This window comes from Cinclus cinclus, chromosome 6 (assembly GCF_963662255.1).
Source record: "Cinclus cinclus chromosome 6, bCinCin1.1, whole genome shotgun sequence".
NCBI classification, from domain to species: Eukaryota; Metazoa; Chordata; class Aves; order Passeriformes; family Cinclidae; genus Cinclus; species Cinclus cinclus.
Window position 1 is genome coordinate 52711417 of NC_085051.1, and position 24526 is coordinate 52735942.

The following is a 24526-nucleotide window of genomic DNA, read 5'->3' on the forward strand; positions in this document are numbered from 1 at the left end:
ATGGTTATAGTTATGCAAATAAATATTTTGCAATATATTGAATTATAGAGGAACATAATTCTAAATATGAATTCTGAAAAGAAGTTGTAATAATAACAAATTTCTGTTGTTAATTATTTGTAGTGTAGGAGTGTTGGTGGTAAGGCAGGACTATGGCAGGATCATGTCTGTTTAAACAAGGCTAAACTACCCTTCTCCTCAGGCCTTGTTCCCACTTACCTTGAGCACAGACAGGAAAAAAGGCCCTGAGTAAGGTGAGAATTGATCCCAAGCCATGTAAGAGTATGAGAGTTTTGTGCTTGCTCTGAAGGCACAGGACACTTACCCCACCTGCATCATTCGTGTGCCCTTCCATGCTCATGTCCGTAGTCGCACAGCATCCCATGGGAGAGCCTGACAAGCTCAAGGTCTTAAATCAGGACAGCTGAATCACCCTCAAAATGGCGCTTTGATTTTCTCTAAGTTAGACCAGAGAGCTGCTTCCATTCTCTGCATTACCTGGGATGGTGTTGCTCAGTTGTTCTCCTGTGCTCACACCAGACATGTAACATCCTCCCTGTTGCCCACACATATGCCTTGCTGCACTTTCTCCACAGCATTTTTCTTCCTATTATAATCTGGTCTATTTTTCTTTCCTTGAAATTTACAGGCTAGAAGGAAAATGATGAAAATGTTACCTTTTCTCCAAAGTGGTCCTTTTGGAATACGCAGTGGATCAGAGGGTTGCATTGATGCAAACAGGCCATTTGAAAGCACTTCAGCATCAGTAGCTGAGGAAGCCCCTGCCTGTCCTGAACCTTCTGCAGATGAAATCTGGTCCAGGGACCAGGAGAAGATGAGAGAAAGGCCAGGGGCAGCCTGCAGAGCTTCACGTGCCTCTTCAACCACGAGCAATGAGAGTTGCATCTCTGCTGGGGACAGCCCTGAGAAGGGAAACAAAGGAATAAAGGGAATGCTTAAAAGTGCATTTAAAATAGGTAAAAAGACCAAGCCACCCAGTGGTAAGTGTTCCTCCCTCTTCCTTGCACCGCTTCATGGGTCATAGTTACCTCTAGAGGGGCTATATGAGGTAGGGAATTGTCCCCTAGGGAAACAGAGGTACCAATAGATTGAAGTGACCTTTCCAAGAAGCCCGTGGAAAATTTGGCTGAGCTCTAGTCCTAGTCCTTTAGTACCAAGGGCACAGTCCTTGAGGAACTGTCCATTTTCAGGTTTTCTGTCAAAAACAAAATTTATTTCTACCTCTCATGGGGGCACAGAGAACTGAGGGTAGGTGGAAAACCAAGGTGCAACTCTCAGCTCTGTTCCTCCATCTCCTCCTACAAAGTCTCGTTGTTTTAGTACAAATTATTTCATTTCCAGACAAGCCTATATCTGTCTAATTGCCATCTCTTTCTCCATGTGTCAAGTGCTTTCCCTAACTGGTGGTTTTCCTTCTTGGCCTTGCATTTGCTGCTAAAAACAGGCCTTTTGTACTTTTGTTCTTACTGCTGCATTGCCCCATCCCCAATGTATTTTTTTAAAGCAATCAGATTTTTTAAAACAACCAGAATTGAAGAAAATATTCCAGATGAGAGACCACCGATGTGTGGTACAATATATTCCTATTTTCCCATTGCAGCTGGATATTTCTCACAGAGTACATCCTGGGGTCATAACTGACATGTTCACTCTCACCTCCCAGTAAGGATTTACTAATTCACCAGGCAGCTCTCTTCCTCCTCCCTCTCAAGCTGATTCACATCCAGCTTGCAGCAGAAAATCCTATTTGTTGCTAAGTAACTTTTGTTCTATTGAATTTGCATTTTGTGTTTTGTGCCATTAAATTTCAGCCCATTTACTATTCGAGTTATCCCATTGTTCCTGTAAAATGCACCAAGCCCTCAGTTTCGATAATGTCTCTGAACTTTGTGCAATCACCAGATGCCAAAAGGGCACTCCCAGCTTTTGTGCCACAATCTCTAAAGACAAATTAAGTAAGATGAGTTTCATGAATAATGTAAGCTTTCTCCATCCGGGGTCCTCCATGCAAACATTACACACTTAACAAATCTTATTTTGGCATACAACTTTGCCATTCTAACTAATCATTTCACAGGTTGCCCTGTCTCAAGTAACTGACTGTAATTTAGATAAGACAGTTCAGTTGTATTTGTCTTGCTTGCTAAATGTGTCCTTCCAAATGATTTCATAGGTCAGGTTGCGCCAAATCTATTTCTGGAAAACCCATGTGGTATTTCCTTTAGCACATCTTTAGTTACATCTTTCTATCTACATTATTTCTAAAGCCATGCTTCTGACTTGAGATCATAATAATGGAAGGGGGATGAGCAATAACTAGCTAACTCCACAAGGCTAAATTTTGGAAAAAAATATAGGTGGCTTGCGAATAGCTGTCCATATGCAACATGCCGGTTGATGGGTATTCAAATTTCTATCACTCCAGTTAAAGGCAAGTTAGAAGTAATCTGATCTTTAAATAAACATATTTTCGATGTGGTGTAGGAGCCCAAGTATAAGTATAAGCATTTTATAAAAATTATTCCAGAGCCATCATTTTTTTATAAAACAGAAATCTAAATCTTTGCTCTTGGTTAAAGAAAGGCTGGGGTTTTTTTCACCAGTTAAACAAGTAATGGATCTCCTTGGAGAGCAAAAGCTTTGTGATGCCATTCAACATTTGTTTGTCCTGGAGAAGAGCCTGTCTAGCAAAAGTGAGGAGGGACTGAACACCAGTCAGAAAGACATCGAGTCTGTCTATGAAGTTCTGAAGCACAAAGTCTTCAGCACCTTGAAAGATTCTGTGTTGCTTGCAAAAACAAACCCAGACCTGCTGCAGCAGGCAGTGGAAGCTCTGAAAGAACAGGAGAAAGAAGATCAGAACTACATGTCAGAGAATCCACCTGATCTAAATATGCAATTTAGACCTAGAAAATGGAAAGAGCTTTGGATGGCTACAGTAAAGGAGTCGGTAGAAGCTCGGATGAAAGACACAAGCCGTACTCCTAGAACTGAGAACCTCTCTGCAGTTGGCCAGAACCTCCTGCACATGGGAAAGACAATGAGAGAAGATTTGACAGTGGTTGCCAAGTACATTAACAAGCTTTATCCTCCTGAGTTTAATGTGTTCAGCATATATGCAGAACTCTACCACAATTATTTTGCCACCCAGGCAAAGAAAGATGCTGAGTCTCATCTGGAAGACAAGGATATTTACCTTCTTCTCTCGTGGGTGCACAACTTTTATCCAAAGTAAGTGGGCTTTTGTACAAATTTACCCCTGGCAATCAAAATAGGCTCGTTGGCTGCAAACCCAGGCATTTGCTTGATTTATGAATTAGTATTACTGCAGTGCAGTCCAGACCTGGCTAAGTTCTGGTGTTACTGATGATGTGCTGATTTACACTCCTGGCCAGAACAGCCAGAAGGGACACACTCAAGGCTGCTAGTCTGTAAATGAAGGGCTGTTCCACCTTCTGGGTTCTGGGCAACAGACACACAGATGTTTAGGGCTTCATTTGTGGGGTAAATTGGTCAGGTTCATTGCCTTGATATCTATTCCAGTTGCAGACCTAGGCTCACTCTTGGAAAATCTGGAAAATTCTGCCCTTTGTTCCGGAGGGCAGACAATAAATAGAACAACCTTGCAGTTATCCTGGGCATGGAGGATGTTCCTTAGGTGTTACCCACAGTCTTTGTTTTCCTCGTCTTTAGCAGAGCCAGGGGTGTGCCCCTGTGAGAGGACACCAGAGGACATAAGCCAAGGGTCCCCATAAACCCTGTATGATATTGAACTGAAAATAATGCTTGTTGTGGCTAACAGCACTGGGTGGAATATTGAGGGCTTTTACTTCTTAGGTGGAAACCAGTAAAGACACCAGCAATGTTTCTTCTGTTCTAAAATCATTCAGTTCCAGTTTTTCCTTTTTGTGTTTCACTGATGAGTGTAATGATTCAGTGCTGATCCCGGAAGTTTTCCATAGCCAGTGTTGTGCTCTAGGTCAGGATATGCAAGCCTGAACCAGCCTGTGTTTGGAAGTGAGCAGTTGTGAGGGGTAGGGCTCAGCCAGAGCAGCTCAGCCCAGCACTGGGGACAGTGTTGGTCAGGGTGGCAGCAGATTTGAGAGTGTTCCCAGAGGCCATGTCCAGGTGTCTGCTGAGGGACCACCTCTCAGCCATCAAACACCAGCTTGTCATCTGCTTACCTCTCTATATTTATGGAGAGAGGTCATGTCCAGGGGCTAGACTCCCCTGCTTGCTTCAGGTCTCCCATCCCCACCAGAACATAGTGGCTGGTACTCAGGAGTTTGACAGACCATGACTCCATTCCCGGTGTTGTTTGTGGTCCCACCCTCACAGGTCTCAGCCCTGGCACATACTCATTCACTTCTCCAATTCCTGCCTGGACTATGGACAATGTACATTTCCATCTGTTTTTTCACTGATATCCTCAAAAAGTGTTAGTGATTTGCATCAACAACTGTCTTGAATTACACTGCCCTTGGAATATACAATTGTTTGGCTTTTTTCATTCCAGAGACATGAGAAAAGATCATGCTTTAGCCATGGAGTTGGATAAAGTTAAGCTTGGAAGCCTTTTGCCTTCAAGTGTGAGCAAAGAGCTTGAAAATAAATACCTTGACAGTGAAGAGGTAAGAAAGGTTCAGTCACTCCTCCTCTTCTTCCCTTCACTGCTCCCATATGACTCCTCAGAGAAGCTGTGACTTGTCCTACACGTATACTTCTTCACCAGTGAGCCACACACCCTACCAGGGAAAAGCAAAGGCTTTTGTTTTTTGGGGGGGCAGGTCACCCTTGTGCTAGATAGGACTTGCAGAGTAAACTTCTGCTAAGCCCTGAGAGCCATGAGAAAAAGACTGCTCTGTTCTTGTAAATCATGTGGTAGCAACAGGGGGAAAATCTAGCAATAGATCTTTATGGGCAACTTTCCAATTGTCTAATAAATCTCCAGAGGGATTTATGATCCCTCTCACAGGAATCTCTGAAGGAACTTGGATTAGTTCTGGTCTCTGCAGAGGTGCCAGACCTTGGGTGAGCACAAAGCATGGAGATCTGCTCTTGACAAATCTGTTTCTTTGATGGAGAATCACCTCATCTGCAGAAAATAAAAGTTGCTCTGCTTTTTTGTATCTCCATTCCCTTAATGGAAACAAGAAGCCACTTTTACAGTACTCCCATAGCTTAGTGCTTTTGGCATTTGGGGCTGGAATTCCCAGAAAATGAGAAGATGAGTTCCAAGTTTAGATGTAGTCCGTGATGGTTTGCATATGGGAGAGGTGGTGTGAGGTCTGCAAAGCGCATGAACAGGGCACTGGGGGATCAGCAATATGTGCCAGACACTGCACAGACCATTTCCAAAGCCTTGCTGCAGCACAGAAGGGTCAGAGCAGAGAAAATCTGAGAGCACTTTGTTTCCCTCTCCAATACTTTGTTGTCAGAAGAGCTCATGAACAAAGGATTGCAAAGGCAGGTACTTCTGAATGTGACACATGCACAGCGTGTGGTTGGGCTCTGATACACGTAGCTGCTGCAGCCTTCCTACTCACTGCTCCCCTTCCTGCCCTCCTGCTCCCCCTGACATGGAGGTGTGAGGGGGTCTCCACTCCTACCTTAAAATACTCAATTCACTATTGCATAGGTGGATATCGTGATGGGGTTGTCCTTGTTGCTGTGAAGTCATGGGTCAAGCATCTCCTAACAAGGAGCCTTTATTTCCCAGCCAGGGCTGAGGAACAAGTCTGCTGAGCTGGGCAAAAGGTGGGTGGGTGAGTAATACCTGCATAAGGCGGGGGCTGTTACACCCATGTTGCAGTAAATACCTTTGTTCTTCCTTCCCTAAAGGTCACTGTCAAAAATTCACTGAGCAGATGTTTAGATAAAGAAATCCAGAGATGGAAAGAAGACAAGGAACCAGAGAAGCTAAATGGGCATTTTCAGAGTGAACTACTAGGAATATTTGTTATCCAGGTAATGCAGAGCTATATTAAACATAAACAATTGCATCCTTTACCTACTTAGGATTTGAGACCAACTGTGGTCAATGCAGAAAAGGAAGAGGCCAAGTCACTTGTCTAGAGTGGTAGCAGAGGTGGGTGGTACAGGGAAGCTCAAAATCATGGTCTGTCTTGAGCCTGGTACACCATGTGATGGAGGCAAATGCCTCTATAAGCAAAACAAGAAGAAAAACTGCCTTTATTCTCCCTGTACAATTTCTTCTGCATCCCAAGCAGCAGAGAGACAGGAGACAGGCTCAGCTGATTGAGAAATAGGGAGTCTGTTTCTTCCTCCCAGGGAAAGTGCCACAGGCAGAGCTGCCCCTTTACCTCCTTTGGCTGCAGATTAGTTGAGTTCATTTAAAAAAAAATAAACCTCTCATATGTTGTCATGATTAGATTGTTATTTAAATGCAATCTAACAACATTCAAAAAAAAAGAGAAAAAAACCAAAACCAAGTGTTAAATTGCCTACTTTCTCAGCTGTTTTCTAGATTTTCTTCATGCTCCTTTTGAACCTTTCAACTAAGTGTAGCTGCTTTGTATGGTGCCTGGCTCGGTTGCAGGGGGGATGCAGGAGAGCTGGGTGCAGTTACCTCAGTAAAGGATCTGCAGTCTCTTTACCCAGCAAACCTGGCCTTTTTTGAGCAGCTGACATTTAAAATCAATCTTACTTGTTTGTTAGAGTATTTACAGCAGCCAGAAGCGAGCTGAGGACATCAGCAAGGCCGTGGGTGAGGAGCTGTCCCACCGGCTGCTGAAGGAGCTGCCAGCCTTCCTGAGGAGGTGAGGTGGGGAGGGGCTTTGGGTAGCGGGGCCAGCACACACCTGGGCAACCACTCACCTCTCCTCTTCCCATCTCCTCTCCAGCTACAGGGATGCCTTTGAAGACTTCAAGGAGAAAAGCAAGAAGCACAGATACTACAAGCCTATACTGATTGCAAATATTAACAACTGCTGGAATTTTAGGTAAGGATTCAAAAGAAAAGGTTTTGCTCCTTCCTCTGCAGGCAACATATAATAGTGTGTTAGAGGGGAGGTACTCCAGAGTGAGCAGAGGTAGATTTATCTGTCTGCAGAAGCTTTGGAGACCTCTGAATTTCTCTCTCTCTCCTCTGAGGATAGACTATTCTGACCTGGCTGGTATTTTCTTGCAGAGAATACATGGAGAAATACATAGCAGAAAAGGATGACAGTAAAGCCGATATCCTCAGCACTCTTGCTGATATTGAAAACAGTGGCTTTGATGTGCTGCTTCAACAGCTCTTTGCCCAGCTGAAGGTACCATATCTGTGCCCCACACCCTCCTGCCCCATGGCTCAGCTGATACCAGGGCAGGGCATGTTCTCCTGCCGTGCTATCTGTTGCTCAAATCTCTGATTCAAATCAGCCAAGCTCAGAAGGGACAGGATTGGTCCTAACCCACACTGCTGCTGGAGAACTCTCACTAAGCTCTCCTTGAGCTGGTCCTCAAGCCTGTAGGCAAAATGGGTGCAGTGACATAGGCATGACTGTGCAGGTGAACATAAAATCTGCTGATTGCATCTGAGACAATGGCTGCAGCAGGGAGAGTTTCAACCTGCAGCTGTTTGCTCTCCACACTGTAGGAAGCCATCACTAATGGCATAAACTGCAATTACGCAGCTTTTGGCTTCCCCATAAAGGTGACCTGAAGGGCATTATTTTTGTACTTTTGGCTTCTTTTTTTTTTTTTTTGGCTGTTTTGTTTGTTTATATATATATAACACAGTCTTTTCAAGTTAAGCAATTTTGGTGGAGGAAAAGGAAGCGTAGGAGTCAGGAATGTTCAGCCACAATCTCTCTTGATTTCACTGTAGAGCCTTTTGGAAGGCATGAGAGAACAAGGGTGCATTTTTTTTTTCATTTTCATATTTATTTGCTGTGGCTGAGAAAAAATTTCATTGCAAACATTTCCTAAGGATTCGTTTTTTCCCCTGATGGTTCCACAATTCTTTAATCAGACAAAACAGTAAGGGAAAAAAAAAAGGCAAAAAGAACAAAAACACCTGCAATATGAACCTTTCAAGCCTTTGGTCTTCTTCACCATGAGGAACCAAGAAGGGGACACAGCATTTTGTTCCCCTATCCATGTAAGGCATACCACACACCCCTGCACAGGAGTACACACCATGCTCTTGCTACAAGGGATACTCTACATGTAGAAAGGACAAATATACATGTGCATAGAATTTGTTTGGGATTATTTAGCAGATTTTCTTTTTTTTCAGCCAATATACAAGAAGTTTACAGAGAATAAGTGGGATTCCAGCAGTGAAATTATGAATGAGATCATTAAAACCACCAGCAAACATATTTCAGACTTCCAGACCTTAAAGGACCCATTTTACCATGTAAGTCCAAGAGAAATATTGGAAGGTTTCTGGGGTGCTGAGGTTGCATTTTCAGCTTTGATCCTCTGTGGCTTGAGTTGTCTTGACCTCTGGGTGAGGTGGTGAGCTGGCCTGGCATCAGGAAGCCTCTCAGGCAGGGCTTCCCCCAGCATGCAGTTTACCCAGCTTAGGCACATAAATCTTACCCTCCTCTGATAGAAGCAGACTCCTGCAGCTCTGCTGCACCGTTTGCACAGAAAAACACCCCTGATGTAGAGAAAGTGCTTTAGAGGCCACCCAACACATGGCTTTATTTACAGATTTGGTTTAGCAATTTTGAAACACGGACACAGTTGCACGCTTTAGTCTCATCGCTTCTTTGATTGCCCTAAGGACTGGGGGAGTTGGTTGCAAATGGGACAAATCCCAGAGAACTGAGCCAGAGCCACATCCTCAGTGCTGCTGGACTACATACAAAATATCATCATTTAAGACAATATTTGATTCCTCTCTTTGTCTTTTTAGTAGCTTAGACAAATAATGATGTTTTATGTGTTAGAGAGAAGAACAGGAAGAGCAGCATGAATTCCTGTTTCTCTGGGATACTGTTGCTCCTCTAGCACATGGAGATCTTTTCTGCACTTTTAACTCTTCCCAGAAGGAAACAACATTTGGAAATTCCCATCGTTATTAGAGCACAAAGAAGTTCTCAGCATCTAGGATGTGTCGTAACCAGTCTTGGGAGGTTGGCAGCCAGGGCTGTTCCTGCTGTGTAATCAACAGCAGGCATTGGTGGTGCATGTCTTACAGCACCCATGATGATTTTGTCCTCCATCCACACATACAGTTTGTTGTGTCCCCAAGAAAAAGAGAGATGGATGATGATTCCCTCCTCTCCATCCCACCAGGCTATCGTTGAGAAGATCCATGCCCATTTAGTTAAAGAATACATCGTGAGGCTGCTGAAGAGGAAGGTCAGCCTGAAAACTCCAGCACAGCAGCAAACTATGGCCCAGCACATCTCCAAGAATGCTGCTGACCTGGAAGCCTTCTGCACCAGCAATGTACGTGAGTGCACACACTGAAAAACAGGAAAATAATTCTGGGAACTTTTGTTAACCTTTTTAACTCAGCTTAATTTCCTGGAAGGCAGGACCTTAGGCAGAAGAGGTCTCTAAGTGCCGATAGGCAGAAAGGCTTCCCTGTCAGCAGCCTGCCCCTCCCTGCTTGGAGAGACATCATTTCATCCCCCTTTGTCTCACAGGCAGTTTCCTTTTGAAGGTTTATATTAATAGGGCCGGAAGACTTAGATAATCTTTTCCAGTTTCAGTACAGCGTCTGGGTTTCCTCTCACCCTTGATTTCCCCCATGCTGCAGCTTTTAGGTCAGCCAGGGGCTGAAGTGAAGGCATTGTGGGGTCTGTGGTATGCAAGGAATTTCTCCATGAGAGCCACAGCTGGAATACCCCTCTCTGTCCTTTGAGATTACCTCCCTCCTTCCATGCCTCTAATTTTGCTTGCAAAAACAGCTAACAGCTAAGCCAAAACCTGTCTTCCATCACCCCATGCATGTTTGACTGGAGAAGGAACAAGCCTGGGTTTCACATAGTGTGGGTGGGAGGTCAGGCTGCACCTTGGAAATTCCAATGGTCAGGAAAAAGCTCCATGTGGGGCTTCTACCCAATTTTGGCAATACCTGGAGATTCTAAAGGCAGGATTGTGTTTGGAGCTGGGGCAGAGCAGCACGTGGCAGTGACTTACCTGGTCTATCAGACCTTATACATACCAGGCAGTGCAAAAACCCAAGGAAAGGGAAATGAGCCAATAGAATCTGCTGAGGTGGATGTGGAAGTCTCAGTGTTATGACAAACCACACACTACTTGTGTAAGAGGATTAAAAACCATCAAAAAGCTACTCTGGTTTTCCCAAGGCCACCTTAGGTGTAAACAATCAGGCACCTAAAATCATTGATGTGTCTTTTCACCTTGCCAGGAAACAGCCTCAGGAGACAGCTCCCCAGGGTGGGGGGAGGTTTGCACCCCCATAATGTCCTGCCAACCACTTTCTCTTCTCACAGGGATCTCAAGCCACGTGGCTGAATTCAGCACTCCCCAAACTGGCTGAAATAATCAGACTTCAGGATTTAGGTGCTATTAAAATTGAAGTTGCAACATTCGCCAAAACATATCCAGACATCCGGTAAGAGATTCTGATTTGCTAATACTCATATGGAATTTTAATTGAGCCAGAAAGCAGTCAAATATGAATATAGGTGAGGTTCATATAGCCTGAACCTATAAACCTGGGTAGGGGCTGCCTTCCAGGCTGTGGCAATCCCAGTGATATCAGAAAGCAAAGGAAGATATGAACAAAAGCTTATTGATATATTCCAGATTCTGGCTTGATTTTCTCCTTTACCTTGGAAATGCCCTTCCCTACCCCAAACACCACAGGACAGTGCAGTGTCTTGTGTAGGACTGCCAAATGCTGAGCTGGCACCTACAGGGGACATCAGCACATGCCACAGGGCAGAAGCCACATCCTGGTGCAATGGCCCTGACATGTGGAGGTGCGTGAGAGGAAATAACACCTCCCCCTTTTTCTTCCACAGCAAAAGGCACCTGGAAGCATTCCTGCACATCAAAGCCAATTTGTCACGAAGTGAACTCAAAAGCATCCTGGGCTACTTGGCGGACAGCACAGCATCCACACAGCCCAGGGCCCCGCTCTTCTCCAACATAAACGTGTCCTAGACCAAGGCATGCCTTGGCACTGCCCTGTGCTGGACTGTGGGGTGAGCTGGGGATGGAGACCATCTCCTGGAGCAATGCACGGCACACGCTGCCACCTTTTCCTATGGAAAGTGCTTTGTCCCAGTCTGGTGCTCAGCATCTCTATGGGAATCATCCTCCTTCACACGTGGGGCTGGACACAGAGTGCACCCATAAGAGATGCAGTGCCTGCAAGGGCTGGGGCTGCTCCTCACACCAGTCATGGATTCCCCCTGAGGTCTCCTTGGTGCCACCACATTCTCTGCCTGGACACTGCCCTGGTGCTCTGAACTCCATCTACCTCTCAGGGTGCCCCAGAAGCCACATCACAGACCAAGCAGGCACCATGTGTGTAGCTTTTTGTCTTCTAATTAAAGAAAGGGAAACAAAGTCTGAAAACAACATTCAGATATACTGGAGAAGTCCCATGTGAACACGCTTTCAATCCATCTGCCTTCCTCAGAGCCAAGCAGGGCAGCTGTGTTAGGCTGGTGGGAGAGGCAAAGGTTTGTGGTGAGGAGGAGCTGCAGCTCAGCTGTGGCAGGGCTCCTGCCAGTGCCCTTGGAGCAGCTGCAGGCTCTGACCCAGGGCAGAAGCACTGCCCAGGGCCTGGGGGTTTCCAATGGAGAACTGGCACTGGAAAGCGTGTGCTTCCTTCACCTCTGTGAGGTGGGAGCACCTGGGCCCCTGGGATCCAGCCCCTCTGCAGTGACCCCATCTAGTGCATCTGCATGGAGGGACCCCTCAAACACAGGCTGGGAGCAAACTGCCTATTGCAATGGATTGTGTGGGCTAAGCCAGCCCTTCGGATATTACTGAAGTCCTCCTTACCAAGGAGTGGACTTTCAGACCCCATTAACAACACAGGCTTTGAATGGGGTGTGGAGATGGTCTCAAATGTCATCACTAGATACTGAGTACCCTGTATGTGTCACCATTCTCTTGCTCTTTCTTTCCCCTCTTGCTGTGAGGCAGATACCCATTTGTGTTTTCACATCGTTATCTTGTGAAACTGTGTTTTGTTTCTTACAGCAGGGTTTTTTTGGGGAACCTAATCAGTTGCTAAAACAGCACTGTGTACATTTGGAGATCTTTCCCTTCTGTTTTCCTCTATTTCAACTTTTGCATCAGTCTATGAAAATTCAGTCCGGAAGGAAGATGCCTTATGACTGTGCAAACTATATAATGTATTTATATATATATATGCAGTATATCACCGGTGTATTTTTGCACCCAATCTTATTTTTTCTCAGTTAGAGATACTAATTTGCAATGTTTATAATAAACAGTATTCAAAAATGCTAGAGAAGTGACTCATTTATACTGTCTCTGGCTGTTGTTTACTGTGTTGCCACAGCTATGTCCTCCTTCAAAGGGCCATTTCTCCCAGCCTGCTCTCCTGAATATCACCCACTGGTTCCAAGTAGGGGGTCTTGGTGGACTACAGACAGGCTGGAAAAGCATTACTGCTGCCCCTGTAAGAAATTCACTGAGCATGGTGGACTGCTCACTAGCAGTAGCCAGAGGCACAAGCTCAGAGGGGTCTTCTGCCAACAGATCCTGTGGCAAAACTGTGCTCTAAGTTAAAAACAGTGCTTTGGTTTTAGTCTGCTGCCTGGCCACGGGCAGCACAAATCACCCTCTCGCTCCATAAGCACACTCACATAAAACTCATACAGACACATGGGTTAAAAAATTATTATTTAAACACTTGTCTCAGCTACAGTTTAAAGCCAAATGCCAAAATGACTTTTGACTGTGCTGAGCGCTCATGACAACTGTCACCTATTGGGTAACATTTTCTTTCCCAATTAGTGAAAGGTCATTTTATTGCTATAAAAATATGTGTTTTGATTTAGAGATCTGTTAAAGGCCTACAGAAATGCATCATACAAGTGATTGCACTGATCTTTAAAAAAAAAAATCCAGCAAAGTGCCCAAAGGAAAACAGTATCTATTTATATATCATAATTAGCATGGGTAGGAGAAAATCGTTTTCATACACATTTCATAAGCCATATGGAAGTGCATTGTGCAACACTCTTCATCCTGCTATAAAACCCCAACTTTCATCTCTAATGAGCCCAGGAAACTAATTTATTTATCTTCCCGTATGACTTGACATTTACAATGGCATTTATTTATAGGTGGCATATTACACATAGCCAGGTAGTTTCAGGAAGTTGCACAAATGTCTTCTAATAACAGTGTTAGTTCAATATGATAAATAGTGCTTCTAAAAACTAAGTAAATAAAATTTTCTGAGATCAGTGTGGCTCAATTTTCTTTATCATGCAACCTCTGCTGATGCTGATTCCTGCCCCTCCTTGGAGGCAGAGCAGATAGCCAAGATTTAAAAAATAAGATCAATTCTACAGAACAATTAGGAAAGCTGGTTCCTGAGCACAGCTGCTGTGGCATTATGAGCTCTCCCTGTTTGCTATCATCAGTGTCCCCAGCACATCAGCATACAACAGCCACCACACTGGGCAGAGGCTGAGCTCAGACATACACACTCTCCTGGCTCCCTACCCATCCATCCCACCTGGCATTTCCATCATTTGACAGAAGACTTGCAATTTGCAGTGCAAAAGATGCAAGGACACAAACTGCAGCATAGCAGGGGGTGGACTGAGGTGTTAGTCCCTCTTCTGCTCCTGTGGTGTGCCAAGTCCCCAGGGACACCTGGGGAACCTCTGCACTTTCTGCAGGGGAAGCCAAAACCTCCAAAGAGCTCAAGGTCTTTCCGTAAGTGTGAGTGTGATGGAAAAAAAAAATAGAAGAGCAGGAATGCTTTGTTAGAGCCTGCTGAGAAACTTTGGGAACTGCTGACCTGGAAGTGAAGGGTTAAGAAGCCAGAGTACCAGTAATTCCTTCCCTTTGAGCCTGGATCCTTTCTCTAAAATCCACTGAGAAATGACAGCACTGGACTAAAGGCCATGGGATTTACTGATGTGCTGATTTTACGAGACACACTAGAGCAAAGAGGTTTGGTAGGTGGGCTTTTCCAAGTGGACACTCCTGGTCTGCATGATGTGCTTGGGTGACACATTCCTCACCTACTAATTGCTGTAAAGCAGAAAATGTATGTGCAATTACATCTTCACCAAGGATGTGGCAACAATTTGTCAACATCCATTTTCAAATCCTGCATTTAGCATAGCTAATATGAACTTTAGTAGAAGAAAACCTAGAAACCCTGATCCAATGGGAAGAGACCTGAAGCCTGGCAGTGCATGGAGCATCCAGAGGAAATGCACCTGCAGTGAGTGGGACAGCAGCGCCTCCTTCCCAACAGGAATTAGGGTGCACAGGCTGCAGGTCCTGCATCTCCCAGGATCATTTCACTTGCTGCTCCAGCACCTGCCTCCTGCTTGGGTCAAAAGCCAGTAGTGGGGACCAAACAGGCAGGAGGACCAGGAAGGAAGGATGTTTCGGGAATGGGCTAGAGGTAAGTGAGCTTGAGTGTGGCTCTAGCAAAATCATGCTTTCCTGTGCTGTAGATTGAAACCCATGAGAGTAATTGCTGCCTTCCTGCATGACTTAGAAGAGGATGTGGCCACACAACCACACTGATATCCATGAAACATGAAATAGCTTTCCTGTAGCCACAATAATAGAGATGGCAGCTAATGCTGGGGGATTTCAAGACTTACTCATCAATGGAGGAAACATGGATTTCCACCCTAGCAGAGAAGATAATCTGTAGTGATGGGAAGAGAGGTAAATCCCACTTCCTAGGGTGAAACCAGAGGAAATGCAATAGAGCAGACACACACATTAGGCTGTTCAGGAGCATATTACAGAGGAAAAGTTAACTGTTTTTTTTAAAAGCAGTATGAAGTTTTTAAGGTTACCATGAAGTAAATGCTCATACCTGCTGGGCACCATTTCTCCTTTCTACCAGGGGCTTTTTCCTCTAGAAATCAGGTTTTAAAAACCCCTTTTGAACTGACCAGCTTGGAGGCTTCCCTACAGAGACAATTTTCATCTCTTCTCTGGGTATTTTCCTCAGGTATTTGGTTTCTTCTTACACCTCTCCACAAGTTTCCTGCTGTCTCTCAGCACTACCCAGTGAGGTCCTGGGACCACATTCTCCCAATTCTCTCAACCTTCCAGCAGATGGGACACACCAGGGCAAATTATGTACCAGAGCCCAGAAAAACCATCATTTGAGGTTGAGGAATTCAGTGCTATTTATCCAAGTAGTTTTTATCCAAATAGGACAGAGCACTTGAGCTGTAATAACTCTCATAATGGACTAATAAAAGAGGAAAACTCATTATTTAGCAGAAAAGTTGAGCTCTCAAAAGTACTCCTCTCAAATGGGAGGAGGTTATAACAAGCCCTAAGGTAGAACAATATTGCTCCTGGAGTCTTCGAGAGATTTTGAGCCCTATCACAAAGGCATGAGGCCAACCCCCAAGACCCACTGGCAAGAGCTGTGTAGCAGAGAGCTCAACCAAGTGCACAGTTTAGAGAAAATAGCAGGATAAAGTTAACATTGCTATGTCCTAGTTAACAGAGGGCTGTTTCTGCTCTTTGGTTTCATTGCGGTCCCCCTTACTTTACACCAAGGCTGTAAGAAGGGATGAAAGCCATCTGAGCTGTGGGACAGGGACGGTCATCTTCATGCTGCTGCACATCAGACCCCTTGTCTTAGCAAAGATCCCATCCCCAACTTCACTCATTGTGACACAGTTCCTTCACAATCTGCATGGGGCTATACTGAACCAAAAACCTTGGCTGAAGTTACCCACTACCCCTGTTCAACACGTGGGCAGTGCCAGATGTATTTCCAATGCCCCAAGAGAAGCATTCATCCCAGCAGGATTCTGGCAGCCACCCAGTTGTGACAAACTTGTGCGGACACTCCTGGACCACACCAGATTTGAGGCAAGTGGGTGTGAAGGGAATGTCACCTGAAGAGTTCACGCTGCGTTCAGAGGTGTCGTGGCTGTCCTGCCTGGACATGGGTGGTTTGCAGAAAGCAGTTCTGAGCAGCAGTGCGTCTCTCCTCCAGGATGCAGAAAGACCCCTCTTAAGATTTACTGGAAGAGTTACTGAAAAAGGGGAGGAAACTCTTGTGCATGCTGTGTGAGCCAGACCTGCTGCTGGAACAGCCTTGACAGCATGTGAAGATATCACAGGTAAAATCCTCAGGTTAGTCCTGGACCTGGCAAAAAACCCAGCATGAGCAGTAATCCAAATAACCTTTGCTGTATGTCAGTAAGGGAAACAGGAGGCTGCAGAAAGCAGAGACTGAGGTGGGAGAGCAGCCTTCAAGTATCTGCCATGCCTCTGGCCATGCTCAAAAATCTTATGTAGGTCTTTGTTTAACTGTCCAGCTCAGCATCCCATTCAGATCCATTAAAAATATCACCAAGACTAAAGTATTACTGTGGAATGCATGAACTGTCCAAGCTCCCATTTTTGTTTGATTTGATTTCTCTATGAAGCTTCTCTCAGAGGGCTCAGATTGCATTTACTTGGGGAATATTTTGTCAGATCAGCATGTACAGCATGAAATCAATAGCAGCTTTTGAAGAAAGACCAGATTCATGCATTGTCCAGAACAATCTTTTCAGCCAACTTTTCTTGGGTGGAAAACACACTTAAGGAAAGGACAAGTTCTACCTTCCTTCCAACTACCTCAAAACCTTCCCCTCAATGTTCCCTGGAGACCACAGGCAGAACCCCGTCTCTCATGTAACATTATCTTTGAATAAAAGCCTATTTCTGTACAAAATAACACTGCATCTATCCAGATATGATGTTATTCTTTCCAGTGTAATTTTCTACTATCTCATATGAACAACTCCATACTGCAAGCTTCAGCTTATTATTCAAAATTATAAATTGCCCATTTTCATACATTTCAATATAGCTTGAATTGAAAAGCAAATTCCTGCTTTCAGTAGTACATGAGCAATGCCTCCATGTTAATGTGTGCAAATTATCATGAAGAGAATCAACGCACAGCAGATTTCCGCAATCTGTTTACCTCTCCAGACACAGAAATATCCTCTGTAGGGGTGCTTTTCAGGCAGAAATGGAAGGGATACAATCTATAGGTTTTTGAGAGCAGATAACTGGAGTTGTGATGAATACATAGATAATATCTTAGTCAAAGGTTTGTGCATCTCACATGCACACAGTGCCCCCACACAGATGCTACTGCTATAACAACTGTTTTTCTTACACTCTGTATCCAGCCTTTTGCCCAGTTTCAGCCCTTCAAAGAACAGTTTTCTGGAAATTCAACACTTTTCCTCCACAGAAAGTGGTCAAATCAGGATATTTTGTTTGGCAACTCAAACTGTGAAGTCTGGGACCCAAGAGCTGGTTGTGCTGACTTGTGAAATCCCCTTTCTCTTCCCATGCTCTGCCACGGCATGGGCATAGATGAGTCCCAGCATGAGTTTTGGTCATATTCCTTCTGCTAACTTTCTCTGCAAGGAAAATACCAGAAAACTCAGGCCATAAGAGCTCACAGTGTTGTAGGAGCTTTAACTTATTATGACAGAAATGCAAACAACATGCAGAAGACTCTTCTATCCTGTCCAGGTCCATGAGACATCAAGAACCTCAGTGTTCCTGATGTGCAGCTCCAGCCTAATGTAAAAAATTACTCAAAAACCAGAAAACATGCTATCATCTTACAATCTCTATTCTTGCTACTTCCAGTATTCAGAAATGTCAAGTGGGTGGTCCTCTCTGATGAATGCAGAATTCTCTGCATTCTGAAGCTTTTGCTATACAAATATATGCAAGGTATGCCCAAAACGAGAAGTTGGATGTCAGTCACTCAGAGACTGTGACTGCTCTCTTGAACCAGCGATGAGCTATGTGGTCAGTTTTTTAGGTGTTTCATCTGTGTGTCATTGGGGCAGTCTGTGAGGTCTGGTGCAAGAGGTCTTCTCCTTTGGGACAGGCTGAGAAGTCACCAGGGCCAGGGGCAATGTCACCTCTCCTCATAGCAGAGCAGAGGTGTTTGTCAGACAGATGCTGCAGAAGGGAAGTCTCTGCCTACTTGTGTAAGATGGGAAACAACCAGCGCTGCAATCAAGTATTTGTCCACCTTCTTGATAAGGAGGGAACAGGAAGAGTTCTCAGGAGAAAGGTGATACATGTCGACATCCTGGGAGGATGTCAGAGGAGGATGGCTGTGCTGTGGAAGGGAAGGGTGACATAGCACCAGCACCAGGAAGGGAACCCAGAACTGGTCTCTGAGCAAAGCAGTTCTGCCTCTGTCAGAGGCTCCCGATGGGCACAAACCACAGCACAGGAGCAGGAAGAGGCAGGAAGCCTCTCTGGTAGAGCATTCATGCAGGTTGTGACTCTGGCATGCCTTTTGTGACTCTGGCATGCTTCAGTTCCGTCTCTCATGAGTACAAGATGTGGAGCTCTCAGGTGCAACTACAGATTATGAACACCTGGCTGTGCTTGTTTTCTGACTTTCACCTGGCTTGGGTGACTGTATCATGAGGTGAATGGGTAGCAATGGGCTATCCCAAACAGACCATAGCATTCCATCTCCAAAGACACAACAAAACCACACTCAGGGGCTGAAGCACTGTAACACAGTGGCCTAGCTCCCCCAGATATTCCTAGCCAAGGGCATGACACAGGAGGTCAGCAAAGGTATCTCCTGGGGGCCTGGATGTGGGTCTCCAGTGCACAGCACGAGCTGGGGGCAAGTGTCCGGGCACAGGCAGAGCCACAGGAGAGACATCAGAACTGTAAGTGAAAGCCAGGGAGACGCAGTCTTCAAGGTCAGATGATGACCAGCCTAGGATAGTCGGGTCTATATTTGGCAGTGATGCAATCAGCTGGAAGCATATACCCATTTTCCCTTGAACCGTAGGCAAGGCAACGGCTGCCAGAGCTCACATGAGCACCGTCAGTGACAGATGATACATTGTCAATGTTTGGACCATCTGACTCTCCTGTGTTTCTGTTCTCGTTAATGAATTTTCGTTTCTCTTGGAAAAACACAAGTGGAGAATGGGTTATTTCCCTCCCCCGGTATAGCACCAAGCATGGCAAGAAATGGTGTAATGTATCCACAATGTGAGGCAGAGGTTTCTCTTTCCAGAAGAGATTTCTTCATCAGTCTGCAAAGCTTCAGGGATGTCACCCACAGCTGTGCTGCACACAGAAGCCAGTCTGAGGCCAGAATTCTACTGAGGGTGAAGATTCAGGTAACAGTGTGTGACAAGCCAAAATTGAGCTACATAGCAGGAGAACATGGAGCAAGGAGTGCCCTACCCTGCCCTCCTCTGCCACAGGAACCCTGCAGATACACCTTCAGCAATCTGTAAGTAATCAGTCCCACAATCATCTCATCCTAAACTCAGCCCTGCCTTCAGTCACAGCATCCAGAAAACAGAGGCCCTTCTTAAGCTGCTTTGCCAGAGCTCTTTCCTAGCCCTGATTTTAGCTGCCATCTATCCATATCAAAGCATTTTCTTTAAAGCAGAGATGTGTTTCTCAGCATAGGACGGCTCTCCCATCTGTCCTTCAAGCAGTTGAATTAAAATAACGGCACTAATGAAGGTCATCAAGTATCACTAATCACCTCTTATAGCCAGACCAAACAGTCTAAACGCTGCACATTATGAAGATCAGTTGAGGGGGGAGCAGGAAGGAGATGACCATAGAACCAGGGAGTGTTCACATACACCGCACAATGCTGGGGCAAAAATGTCTCTGACTTACACCAAGCCAGAATTATGTGAGCTGTGTCTGGCGGGGTACCAAGGAGCCATTCCCAGTGGGCATTGATCCCTCTGGCACAGGATCAGCTGATGGACTGGAGATCATGGGAATCAGCAGCTCCATCCCCACGGGGTCCTGACAGATGTTTCTACCTTGCTTACCTATGACAACAACCCACCTAAGTCAAGAAGGAAACAGAGGAATGAACTGTGTTTGTGCAGTGTGGAGAGATGGTCATGGGGACCTTGGAAAGTGCCCTGTTGAGGTCTGGGGCTCACTGCAAGAAGATGTGAGCACCAAGCTGCCTCTTGAAGCCAGTGTCAGGGACATAATGTTGGTCCCAGAGGGGACCTGGTAGCTCTGGAAAGCAAACCAAACTTTCTCATTTATCACATGGAGGAAACAGATAATTCATCAGTGGTGTGAACTTTTGAAATCCCCAATGTGGCTGCTCAGCTGTGAAGAGGAGGAAACCTCTGCAGATAGAGCCCAGGTAGCAATTGCACATTTGTCTAAAACTCCTCCCAAGAGCTACCTAGAGAGATCATGATGGACAAACAGAGATCAGAGGTGCACAGGGAGCCCATGGCAGCTGAATATCCTTTAGACCAGCAGCTGCACAATTGCTGTCCTCAGCCTCCTTGGCATCGTAGGCGCTGTATTTACCCTGCAGAGAACCAAGACAGATGGCAATTTCATCAGCCCAGGAATGCACATGCCCTCTCAGCCCTTGGTCTCATGTCTCCTGTGGTCTCTCACTTTCCTTCCCTGTCCAACATGCTCTCTAGCCTCTATCTCTGTGGGAAAGAGGACATTTTGGTCCCCAGCCAAGCCACCTTTCTTAGCACAAGCAGAGTTGTCCAGTGTGTCTGTCAGTGCAATACACACATATATCATTGTGTCCCGGTCCAACTGACATCACAATGTGTGTCCAAAGGGTCAGCCCACATCAAGCCAAAAATAAGGACATAATCATTATTCTCATTTGCTTTCCTCCACACAGTTGAATTGTGTTTGCTTCACTTTGAGTTTGTTTGCTTTAACTTATCCCTCATTACAAGAAAACATTGGCAAGAGGACTTTGAGCAATCTCAAGTCTCCTTAACAATAGCTGGGAGAAATCAGATGTAAACAGCCTGTATAGTTCAGTCTAAAATCTGCAGGTTGGCTCAATATAATACAATCCATATTTCTATACCTGTTTTTAGCTACACAAGTGATTTTGAGTTGCTTTTTTTCTGCATAGGTTTAAGCACATAGATAATCTGGACAGGACTGGCCTTAAAAATCTTTGCTACAAGGTGCTGCCTGCTTTATATCTCCAGTGCAAATCACTTACCTGGTACCACTGAAACATGTTTCAGCTCCAATGTAAATAAAATCAAGCCAAGCCAAAAAATTCTTCAAGAAGTGGACTACACTATTTTTCAGACCAGATGCACAGTAATAGCCCTGCAAAAATCGCACTCTGCTCCCACCAACTCAAGCCCCACTGCTATTCCAGTGGGAAAAGAGGTTCTTGCCCTCATTCCCCCTTGGACCAACCATCTATTTAGATGGTCCCTTGTGCCCTAGATCAGAGCTCAGTGACGAGTGCTTATGCTCTCTCTGCACTGGGAAAAAGGGCTGTTCTGTATTTTGTGGAGCAGTACATGAAACACAGATGTGGCCAGCCCTAGAACATGTTGTGGTCTCACAGCTGGTTTTTGAGTGCAGGCCCTAAGGTCCCTGGGCACTCTTTGGCCACCAGACCAGCTCAGATTTTCAATCAGGCTAAGGTAATGAGTTTGGAAATAGAGCAAACTCTCCCACCACCCTCCCTTCTGACATCTACTGTGCAACACTTGGGGCATTGTGATGCAAAAGGCACCAGCGAAGAGATGCAAGATGTGACTTGGAAAGTCCCAGTGAGGCATGCACATGGCAGAGAGCATCCCTGCAGGAATCCTGGGTCCCTCATTTCTTCCCTGACCACCAAGAATGGCTGGGTTTTGTTTTCTTTTTTCTTCAACCGTTGCAAAACTGATGTAGCAGGGACAGCAGTGCACATGAGGAATGGACAGGTCATGAATAGTGCCAAACACTCCAATCACACTTCTTGGATGGTTCCAGTTGTTCTGGACCACAGCCATTCCAGGACTCTCATCAGACGATGCTGTTACCATACACTGCCACCATTCTTGTTCAACTTCTCTCCTCCTAGCACCTCTACCATCATCCCTGACCAGATGCATGATGGAATCTGTGTGAAAAATGAAGAGTCAACCTGGAAGAGCTGTTCCTGCTCCAGCATGATGAAACACACTGCACCATTCTTGCAAAAGGATCTAGAGATAATATTTGCCTTCTGCTCTTCCTGCCCCACATGCCTCTGCTGCCTGCCTGGTGCTAGTCTTCACCTTTTAAAAAAGTCATATCCAGGGAATAACAGAAATGATGGACACAGGAATCAGAGAAGATGTAAAAATCCTGCAATATCTTTTTGATGGAGCAAGACCACAGGTCTGCCACAACAGGTCACTTCCCCCATGCTTTCCCTGTTGCTCAGTGGATAACCCAAATTTTTCCCTTTGTTTCAGTTTCACTGGAACAAGTTTCACTCAGTCCAGTTTAACTTCTCTATCTGAAAGTTTCCAGCCTTGAACAAAGTCAGTGAATTCTTACCACGGGATTTAGCATTGAATTTTCCATTCTCCCTGACCATGTCTGTTCATGCCAGGGCAGCTATTTGTGCTGGGAAAAGACCAGGATATCGAAAGTCATAAGGTCTTGAAGCACTGTATTTTTGTACAGAAGGTTAGCTCCTGGAAGCCAATGCTCTGAGGCAGAATTTTCTTCCTGGAGCTCCTTAGTGTATTCCAGAAAGGGGTTGGTGTTGTGAAGGCTGGTTGTCACAGCCCTCGAGGTTTTACTTCATTTGTAAATTAGCTTTTGCAGACTGTAACAAGCAAGTTTTTAACTACCTTACAAAAAGGAAGGGACATAGAAAGATCATTGTGTTCTTGGCCAAGGAGAATAACCCAGCCAAGCCAGGCTGGACGAAATAACCCAAATTCCACCTCATGCCCCAGGGCAGCTGGCCACTTCCACTCCTGCTCAGGGCCTCAGGACCCACATAAAGGAACTCTACAGCTGTGGAACAATTTTGTTTCCGGGTGCTCCTGGAAATCCAGCAATTTAAATCACTTTCCTATATTGAAAGTTGTCTGCACCTCACTCTGGAAGGCCTCCCTGGAATCCATGGGCTTTGCACTGCTGTAAGACAACAGCAGGGGCCAGCCCCACATGGGACACATCAAGAGAGGGTGACTGTCACATGAACAGCAGCCCCAAACATGTGCAATCCCTCTCACTCACAAAAGGGTCATTTCCCCACCACAACAAAAATTATTGTTTTTACCATTAAGTAACCCCAGAAAACCATCTGTTTTCCTCAGCTATCATCTGTGTATCATTTCCACAGACATACTTACTCTCTGCCACAATGTTCCCCTCACATACTGATTTCTGAATTTGAAAAAAAAAAAGCATCTACAGAACCTAAAGCTGGGGACCCACTCTGTACTCACAGCTTTAGCTTCAAAACCTATCTGCTTGAAACTGAGTGAACAACCTCCAGGATCATCAGAAGGCAGGAGGAATGCCATTATTATGAGTGTTGCGGGTTCTCCCCATGGGCTGTCCTCCAGATCACATCTGGGACATCCCTGGTGTAAGGGTGTAAGGCAGCAGCCTCACCAGCAAGTCCCCATTTGCTGCTCTGTGATTCTCATGAAACAAAATTCAAAACACTGGGGAAGACAGAGAGGGAACCGCCTGCCCTGAAATGCAAAGCTCAAATGTAATGTGTGGAAGGAGAAAGAAGCAGGGCTGTGATATGCTTGGACAGACAGGTGTCAAAGACTTAGGAAACCGGGCAGATCTGTCTCCTTTTGCAGCAGATTCAAGTGGGAAGGGCATAAACCTGTTGGGTGAGACTTGGAGGTGCACAAAGCATCAGTATCCCCATTGCAGTGTGGCTCCATGCCCAGAATGTGTCCTTCACTGGAGCAGAGACCAGTAATCTCCCTCCAGCACAGGATCTGCAGGGTGGCAGGCACAAACCCTGCAGCAAGGGCAGCCCTTGGATGCCTTCAAATAACCAGGAAGACATTCACAGAGCCTGGGCCCCTGTGTCAGGCATCACCAGCACCTGGCAGGCACCTTTTTGTCCTGTCTCATGGTGATTCACCAGGAAAGAACCAGCCCAGCTTGGCACCTCAGCCACCCCCAGGGGTTCTGTTGGGGAACAAGGGAGTACAGGGGACAGGCTGCAGCCTACTGAGGTTTCCAAAAGGCATTTGGAAAGTTCTTGCCCATAGGTTCAGAGAGAAACTGGAGAGCAATAGGTGAATGAGAGGTTATCAGAAGGACAAGTAACAGAGCAAAGATAGGAAATAAGGCACAATTTTAATATTGGAGGGCTGGTCTTCTATACAGGGTTGTGCTGGGATGTCTGCAGAAACCTGGGCAAGGTGGACAGGCAGGTGACAGCTGTTGCAGATGACATCAAACGGCTCATGGCAGTAAAGGTGACCTTATGATACTTAGCAAACAGGTGTTCAACTGGCAGAGGAGATTATGTCAAGGGAGGCAAAATCTTGTTTTACATACAAAACAGGAGAGCCAA

The 24526-nt window shown here is 45.5% G+C and overlaps 1 protein-coding gene across 1 annotated transcript; it reads left to right on the forward strand.

Moving 5' to 3' along the window:
• The first annotated feature begins 661 nt into the window (after positions 1 to 661).
• On the forward strand, positions 662 to 11118 carry TNFAIP2 (TNF alpha induced protein 2). Its single transcript, XM_062495470.1, has 11 exons — positions 662 to 1001; positions 2625 to 3252; positions 4538 to 4652; positions 5863 to 5988; positions 6700 to 6800; positions 6885 to 6983; positions 7172 to 7295; positions 8264 to 8386; positions 9274 to 9429; positions 10443 to 10564; positions 10977 to 11118. The coding sequence occupies exons 1-11, from the start codon at positions 662 to 664 to the stop codon at positions 11116 to 11118; spliced, it is 2076 nt and encodes a 691-aa protein (XP_062351454.1).
• Positions 11119 to 24526: the final 13408 nt, after the last annotated feature.